At 36.3% G+C, this 9,340-nt stretch overlaps 1 protein-coding gene across 1 annotated transcript; it reads right to left on the reverse strand.

Annotated features, from left to right (window-relative positions):
- Positions 1-4,578: 4,578 nt before the first annotated feature.
- On the reverse strand, positions 4,579-5,292 carry LOC118736226. The gene has a single exon (XM_036466313.1). The coding sequence runs from the start codon at positions 5,290-5,292 to the stop codon at positions 4,579-4,581; it is 714 nt and encodes a 237-aa protein (XP_036322206.1).
- Positions 5,293-9,340: the final 4,048 nt, after the last annotated feature.

Below are 9,340 nucleotides of genomic sequence, written 5' to 3' on the forward strand. Positions count from 1 at the left end.
GAGGAGGTTATCAGTTCGTCGGAATCTTTTTTTTTTTTTTTTTTTTGATGTATGTTACCGATTTCGATAATTCTTACTTGTTTCCATTTTATCTACTTGCGCGTTTGAAAAGATATTGAAATTACAAGATAGAAGCTGTATTAGGGTAGTCAAAAAAAAAAAATTTATAAATAAATAAATTAATAAATGGAGTAAATAGGTTTTCAGAGTAGTAGTAAGAATAAAGAGCTAAGTTAATAGTTAATAGTTTAAGTAGTAGAAATAATCTGAATTTAAGTAGATTTTATGGTAGTAAGTAGTATACTTAGTGAATAAAGATTGTATATATATATTTCAGAAAAAAAGGAATGCACGTTGTCATTGTTTATAGGTGAAGCAAGAGTTAGGCCAGATGGCGTGCTGAGTTTTCTGCCATTTGGTGTTGGTGTTGCCCTCGTGGCGACTTGGCAGGCAAAAGGGGATGTTAGACCTAGGCTAACTGACGAACTAGGGACTTAACTGGACTGATAGACTGACGAAATAAGGTCAGGACTAGGGAACTCCACTTCTATGTTTTGGAGCCAAAGTGGGGTTCACGGCTGTTTGCTATACAGACAGATGGGGTGGGACGGCTCCCTCCTGACAGGACTGGCCTTCTACCGCTTTCCTTTTTCCCGCAGTGTTGTCTCTCGTTTCCATTTCCTCTATCCGGCATGATTTTTTTTGTTTGTTTATGGCTGTGGGCTGAAAGGAACGGCATGAACCACGACAAGGGCTGACGAGCTAAAGCCGGGCTACAACCATGTCGACCCGCCGTGACTTCCAGTCCAGTACAAGCAGTTTCATAACAGATTTTCAATACCTGATAAGGCAAGCAGTGCCGCCAGATCAATTAAAGCAATTGGCATGTTGATACGTCAACCAGTTTCCGTAATCATATTTTGCAAATATGCAGAAGCAATTATAAATCTCATTATACTTTTAGCAATCTACATCATAGAAATGTTTGTGGTGAAAGAGTATGGTTTGTGAAAAAGTGTCGTTTTTACTGGCGTATAGGTTCTCATATTTAAAATCAGCAAAGAAAACACCGTGCGACAGTAAATTTTACACACAAAAAAAGAATATATTCGCGAAACTATGGGTAAAGTATAGTAAAACTGCGTTCTTAGTTTTTCTCTCTGACGTCAGGATTTTTTTAAAGGACTTTGAAATTTAATAAATATGATTATTTCAAAAAATTATTTAAAGATTCAGTGCAATGTAGGGTATCATATAAAAGAAAAAATTCTGTAGAACTACTTATAACCGAATAAGTCTTTTGGTGCATAACCGTCGTTATGGTTATGGAAAATGTCCTTTACATATTTTGTCCTTAAATATCCATGAAAATTTGCAATATTTTTTTTTTATTATTGTTTGAGGACTAGGGTTGCCAACATTTTCTCAGATATTTATAGTACCTTTTCAAAAAAATTGGAAAAAATATACACTTCAGATATGAATATATAGTATTTTATTTAGAAGAAAAAGTAAAAACGATTTTTAAGTGATGCAAAATTTATTCCTGTGAATGCCGAAGTTGTTGGAATAGAGAGCAGAAATGAAATAATTTTAAGTAAATTTGTTAATTCTTTCTCAGTTATGTTACCTTTTTTAATTATAAACTGTTGGGGTAGCTAGTTTGCACCCAAAAATTACGCAAAAAACCGAAACGAAGAATTATGCCAAAAACTAAAAGAAAAAACCAAAGTCAAAAATGCAGGGCGGCAAAACTAAAACCAAAACTAAGCGAGCGAAATTAAAAAGATGTTGCTGCGTGGGTGTCACAAAGTATATTGATTTAAAATTTTACATAAATTAGGCTTACAAGCTAAGTTTGAGTATGCATATAATATGTATGTATGTGCGTATGTATGCATGCACTGGAAGGCCACGCAGGGCTGCATTAAAATAGTAATTCAATTTATCTTTAAGGATGTACCGAAGATGTACATCTGAAATTAGATACAATACATTCAACTGATACAAATTCAATAACTTTAAGCATAAGCATGCATAAATACTTATATACATACATAAGTACATATGTACATATTTAGTGTGGATAAAAATTCAATTGAAGTACAATTCATTGGCTGCGTTTCTTTATACATTCCGGATAATCCCATTTCACAGCCGGAATAAACAGAATACGTTTGAAATATACGTTAACATATCATCAGGAACGTTCTAAAGAATAAGTAAACAAAAAAGTTTATTCCAAATGTTCAGAATGAATAAAGAAATTCAGCCATTAACAAATTAAATTTCATAGAAAGAGATAAACACTACTGTGCTGCAACATTCCGCCCCCGTTGAATGACCATCGGTCTTCAAGTAGTTATTTGGGAGCAGCGAAAGCTTGTGAATGGCACGCCGATAAATGCCCGCCGTTGTTTTAATGTCTTACCGTCGGCGCCAGTTTTTATATCTATTACTCGACCAGTGAGCCACTTTTGGGGAGGCAAATTCTCTTCGTGTATTATGAGCAGGTTGCCGATTTCGATGTTGGCTTGCGGCTTGGCCCATCGCGTTCTGGTCTGAAGACCCAGGATGTAATCCCGTTGGAATTCTGACCAGAATCGTCCCTTCAGGTATGATACTCGCTGCCAGCGATCTAAATATGTCCAGTTGTTGGCTGTGGCTCGGGAACGGCCATTAGGGAATCGCCTATTAATAAATGTGCGGGCGTTATGGCTTCGCCGCCGTTGGAATCGTCTGATCCCGCGATTGGACGAGAGTTCAAAATTGCCTCCACGCCGACGAGTACGGTGGAGAGCTCCTCGAACGTTAGGGCGGTGTCGCCTATTGTGCGAAGCATTAGGTGTTTGGCGCTCTTGACGGCTGCCTCCCACAGTCCGCCAAAATGAGGTGCTCGCGGGGGTATAAAAACGAATTCGGCTCCTCGCTCTGCGGCGAACGCTGCGACTTCCTTGCGATTGCCTTCCCCGAACTTTTTTTCTTTCTGCTCTTTCAATTTCGCGTTGGCGCCCACGAAGTTGGTGGCGTTGTCGCAATATATCCTCACTGGAACTCCCCGACGACCGACGAACCTTTTAAAGACAGATAAAAATGCATTAGTGGATAAATCAGACACAGATTCTATGTGTACAGCTTTAGAATTAAAGCACACGAATATGGCAATGTAGCTTTTATAAGGAGGTCGGCCTCTTATTTTATGTGTTGTATAAACTGGACCAAAGAAATCAACTCCACAAATAAGAAATGGTCGAACCGATCGCAACCTGTCTGGCGGTAAATCACCCATTATTTGGTTCATTAATTTGGGCTTGTATCTGAAACAAAGTATGCAGTTGTGTACTACTTTTCGCGCTAATTCTCTAGCATTTATGACCCAGATTTTCTGGCGCATTAATCCGACTAGTACTTTTGGGCCCGCGTGGCAATTCGACCTATGTAAGTATTCAACATATTTATAAACGAAATTTGAAGACTTTAACAACAATAGCGGAAATTTAGTATCTTCAGGAAATTCTGAGTTTTTTAAGCGGCCTCCAACTCTCAGCAGTGATAAACTGCGATTTTCTTCGTGATGTGGCTGAATAAATGGACTGAGATTTTGGATATTATCTGGCGGAAATTCGTCATTTTGTAATTTTGCAATGACGTCACTGAATTCAACTCTTTGAACAGACTCAACAATTTTGAGAAATGACCAGTTGTATTCAGCGGTAGTTATTTCAATACTTTTAGTATTTTTTAGAGGCTTCATTAGTCTATATATGTAAGAAACGATGCGTAATGTTGCGACTTCACCACTTATAAGAACGTTTTTAATGTTTTTAGCTCCAAGTGCGGATTTTTCACTAGAGGTTCAAAGTTCGTATTTTTTAGCCAATGAACTTTTTCTGTTTTAAGAAACTAGGACCTTCTAGCCATAACGGCTGAGTTAGTTCCTCAATAGTACAACCACGAGACGCCAAATCTGCTGGGTTTTGCTTTGTTGGAACGTGTCTCCAAGTTACATCGCTTGTGCTCTCTTGAATCTCCGCTACTCTGTTTGCGACAAATGTGAATAAAGTTGAAGAGTGCTTTTTTAACCAATAGAGCACTATTTCTGAGTCGGACCAAAAAGTTATATTTTCAAACGAGTTTTTGAATAGCGGCTTAACAACTTTCCACAGTTTTGTCAATAGTAGCGCCGCACAGAGTTCCAATCGAGGAAGACTTTTTGTTTTCAACGGTGCCACTTTGGATTTGGCTGTCAATAGATGTGACGTAACAATACTGTTCTGTTTGCTTCGAACGTATATAGAACAACCATAAGCTCGTTGCGAAGCATCGCAGAAGCCATGTATTTGAACTTTCTCAGTGGGTAATATATTAACAAATCGGGGTACTTCTATTTTGTGTACCTGTGCCAAATTTTGCCATGAAGTGCTCAAATTTTGGGGAAGTGACTCATCCCATCCAACTTTTAGAGCCAGAGTTCCTGCAATAAAATTTTGACATGTACAATGCTAGGGATAAGATACTTCTTTTTGTCGCTTTTATATTTAACGACTTTGGATCAATTTTGAAGTTTTTCGTTTCTTTCTAAGGCGACCACGTAACTCCAAGCGCGTATATCGTGCTATTTCCGTCATCTTCCAACGCTTTTTCATAATTCTCCTTTTCTAGTAGACTGGGATGATTGGAATGCCACTTTGCTAGTTTAAATCCTCCAGAGTTTAAAATTTCGACAACTTCTTTTTGGATTTGCTTTAGTTCCGTAATATCATTGGCTCCAGATAACATATCATCCGCGTAAAACTCTTCTCGTATAACCTTACAACCGAGTGGATATTGATCTGCAAACATGTCACTCAGGTGTTGTAAACAACGAATCGCTAAAAATGGAGCAGGCGCTGTTCCGTAAGTTACTGTATTTAGGCAATACGTTCGAATCGGTTCATCGGGACTATGTCTATATAAAATTAATTGAAATTTTTTGTCATCATCACTAATAGCTACTTGACGGTACATTTTTGTTATATCTGCGGTTATAGCCCATTTTCGACAACGAAAGCGTAATAATGTGGTGAATAATTCAGGCTGTATAGTTGGCCCAACCATCAGAAGTTCATTTAATGAAACATGTGTCGTACTTTTACAAGACGCATCAAATACTACTCTCAGTTTAGTAGTTTCAGCATCTGGTCTTAATACGCACTGATGTGGAATAACATAATGTGGAAAATTTAAGTCTATGTCCTTTATTTGTGACATGTGGCCTAGTTGAATATATTCTTGCATAAAATCATTGTACATATTGGCTGCGTTTCTTTATACATTCCGGATAATCCCATTTCACAGCCGGAATAAACAGAATGCGTTTGAAATATACGTTGACATATCATCAGGAACGTTCTAAAGAATAAGTAAACAAAAAAGTTTATTCCAAACGTTCAGTATGAATAAAGAAATGCAGCCATTGTATACATCTGGCGTTCTTAATAATTTTCGTTCAAGTGATAAAAATCTTTTACGGGCAATATCAAATGTTAAACCAAGGGTTGATGGGTCTTTTTTAAATGGCAGTCTTACTTCAAAACGACCACTAGGCAGAATTTTTAAATTTTCTCTAAAATGCGACTCGCAACTCAATTGTTCTGGCGTTAAATTCGACTCCCAACTTGGAACCTCCTCTATTTCCCAAAATCTTTGTAGCAGCACGTCTACGCCTTGATCGTCCAGCACATTTTCTTCGCCTGTGACTGCAGTCAAATCACATATCGCCCGTTGCAATTTTGGGCTGGCGTTGCATCTGCCTGACACAATCCATCCAAGTTTTGTCTTTTGCAACGTAAGCAAATCCGAATTTAGTTTTATTTGACCAACTGATAATAAATTAAAGAAAATTCCTGCTCCAAGTAACACGTCAATTCTTTGGCGTTTGTGAAAAAGTGGGTCTGCTAACTCCACATTAGGTGGAATATTCCAATCAACAGTGGCTATATTTTCTTTAGGTTGATAGCCCGAAATTGATTTAATGACCCAAAACTCACCACATTCCTAATAATTATTAATGCGAGATTTTATGGAAGTTGAAACTTTGCCCTTAATATTGGCCTCAATTTGCCCAACTCCAGCTATTTGCAGTTCTTTGCGCTCTCTTTTCAAATTAAGCCTCTTCGCTGTCTCTTCACTAATCAAATGTCAACTATGTATTCGCCGCATTGGTTGTTGATATTAACTAGAGCCGTTGCCAGTATGACAACCTCTTCTGAGACCGAAACATCGCTTACTGAACCTTGAGGTCTATTTGTGGCGGAAGGAGCATTCTGTGCAGATGAAGCTGTCTCATATTTATGAAGTAGCGAATTATGTGGACGTTGGCAAAACCGACAGCGCGCGGAGCGGCAAGAAGAAACGCTATGGCCCATTTTTAAACAATTTATACAAAGCGCGTTTTTCTTAGCAAAATTAAATCTTTCTCCTACTGCAATATTTGCAAACGAACTACAAGTTATGATTGAATGTCCCTTTATTTTGCAATATGAACACTTATTGGCATTCGCTTCGGTTAAGCTAAATTATGCTTTTTCATTACGCCGTTCTATAGGTTTGCCATTCTTGAAATTCGAAGGTTTAGCTGGCTTATGCTCATTAACCTCTAGTGATTGACAACGCCTTATGAGAACTTTAGCGCAATCATTCCATGTTGGCAGTTTTGAGTAATCTAACTGATCGTTCCACCTTGCCCTTGTTGGCACATCAACCTTAGACATGGCTAAATGAATGAAAAGTGCATTAGCTATATCACACTCGGTGCCTAGTGTGTGAAGCGAGTCGTAAATGGCCGAAATCGTATCTACGGCATTGCGGAGGAGGGGCGCATTCGGATTCACAATTTTTGATATATTAAATATTTCCTCTATACTGTCAAAGAATATTAAGCATTTTATATCATATCGCTCAGCCAACCTCTCTAACGCTTTCGTATAATTTCCTTCAGTAACTTGAAATGCTTTTACTGTGTGCAGAGCTTCGCCCGATAAACAACTAATTAAGTGATTAAACTTTTCAATATTTTAGAGGGAGGGCTCGTTATGTACTAAATTTGTAAAAGTGCCAATAAAGTTTTTGTAATCGGCATACTTGCCATTGAAAACCGGCAACTTCAAATTGGGCAAACGATTTGCTGGAGGAATTGCAACACTGTGTTTTCCAGAACTGAACTATCACGACTTCTATTTCGGCCAAGTAAAGAGAGTAATTTCGATTTTACAGAAACGCATAAATCTTCTAGTTCACCGCGCCTATCATCCTCCGTATCTATCTTTTCGATTTCTGATTGATAGGCCATTATTTGTTTAATATACGAATTTAAAATATCTAGCCTGCACTCAAGGTCTATTGGGTTCCATACGGTCGTAGTATCATCAAGCAAATATTTGATGCGAGTAATATTTTTGCGGGAAGAAGACCGCTATTGCTTTAATGTAGCAAGTGAAAGCGCTACAGCTTCGCTATTTTCATTGGTAAGTGGCATTGTGAATTGTTAATTAATCAAACGATATAAACCAACAACGAGAGATATGCAATATATCTTAGCCTTTAGTGACTTAAAACTGTATGCAATATACTTTTTGTTTCAAGTTAAAATCGAGTAAATCGTTTAATATTTAAAATGGTTTGTAATAAACCTTTAATTCAACGGGGCACAATAAGTTTGCCAAATTTCCAAAATAATTTTATTGAAGACCTTTAATTTGGTTGGCAATAACCCGAATTTATCACAAGCCGCTTTATCCACACAAATTTAACGACCAAGAAAAATGTTGAAATCAAACAAAATATTGACCACTTTAATACTGATTATGTACAAAGTTATAAAATTTTTCCAACTGAACGTATTATTGTATGTATTTGCAGTACCGTATAGCGAACAGTATCGCCTGAGGTAAACTATCGCGAGATTTATGTACATATATCGGCAAATCTAAAAAATAGGTACACTTTCAAAACAAAAATTTTAATTTTTAAATTTGTGCGCACACCTATGTTTTATATATCATTTTATTCGTAATCTCTTAGTAAATCGATTAATATAAGTGTAATTCATTTTCATCAAATGCTTCAAAAGTTAGACGAGAAATAAGCATGAAATAGAAAACAAAAGAATAAGCTGGGTTGAAATTACGCTGTTCAAGTTGTAAACTTTGAGCAAAGATTTTGAAAGTTGAACTCACTTAATTGGGATGTTCTAAATTCAATGGCATGCCATGTTTTATCAGATAGGCTCCGGTTTTTGAGATAACGGTACTTGAAAATTTGATTAAATTTTAACTATTTTATAAAAAACTCCCTCAGTTTTGAAGTTATTTTACTCAAATTTTGCGCATAACAGTTTTTTAATATTACCTTAATTATTCCTTAAAATTATCGAAATAGGTTAACACTAACATATAGCTCCAATACAACTGATTACTCAGATATGTGTTTTTGCGCTATAACTCTAACTTCATATCTGAATAATAAATTGTATGCGTGCTATATGTTAAATTGAACCTAAGTATACTAAATTTTAACCTGTTTAAGTGAAGGAGTTATAACGCAAAACAACGTCTCTGATCAATCAGTTGTATGGGAGCTATATGTTTTAGTGGATCGATTTCGATGATGATATGGAATAGTTAAGGTAATATTAAAAAACGGTTATGTGCAAAATTTTAGTAAAATATCTTCAAAACCCAGGGACTTTTTTTTATAAAATAGTTAAAATGTAAGCAAAGTTTCAAGTACCGCTATCTCGAAAAGTGGAGCCAATAGGGTGAAACTGAGGACGCCATTGAATTTAGAAGGCTCCAGTTAAGTAAGAGCAACTATAAGAACATTTGTCGAAAAACAGTTGCTTTGATACCATTCTCGAAATATTCTGACTAAAAGAAGGAGCATCATTAAAAGTAGTAAATCAGGGTTTTTACACCCTTCTAGAGACAAATTTTTTGAAGCATTTTACAGGTATATGTAATTTTATAAAGACTAGCAGTTATAGAACGATTTAGATCGTTTCGTCGTATTTTCCAAATGTGCCTTCAATTAAAGTGTTTTTGGAATAAAAATTACGCTCAAGATCGCAGAATATTTTATCTTAAAAGTTTGTTTATTCTGAAAGCACACCTCTTGCTAAAGGATCAAATTATTCGTAATTGTTTGTAGAATACAATACATACTTAAAAAGTTCTTAAAATTAAATGCTTCAAAACCTATACGCGATAAACCGAAAATTTTGAAAATTCTGAAATGTAAAGTTACAGACTTTGAGTTACTTGCCATTTCGTTATTTTTTAATGCACACTTTTCTTACCCACTA

Source organism: Rhagoletis pomonella, unplaced genomic scaffold (assembly GCF_013731165.1).
Source record: "Rhagoletis pomonella isolate Grant_MI unplaced genomic scaffold, Rhpom_1.0 Rhpom_scaffold_00003, whole genome shotgun sequence".
In the NCBI taxonomy this organism is placed as follows: Eukaryota; Metazoa; Arthropoda; class Insecta; order Diptera; family Tephritidae; genus Rhagoletis; species Rhagoletis pomonella.

What these genes read in the sequence shown, in the direction of transcription:
- LOC118736226 (XM_036466313.1), bottom strand. Translation starts at nt 5,292, where the DNA reads ATGTACAATGATTTTATGCAAGAATATATTCAACTAGGCCACATGTCA.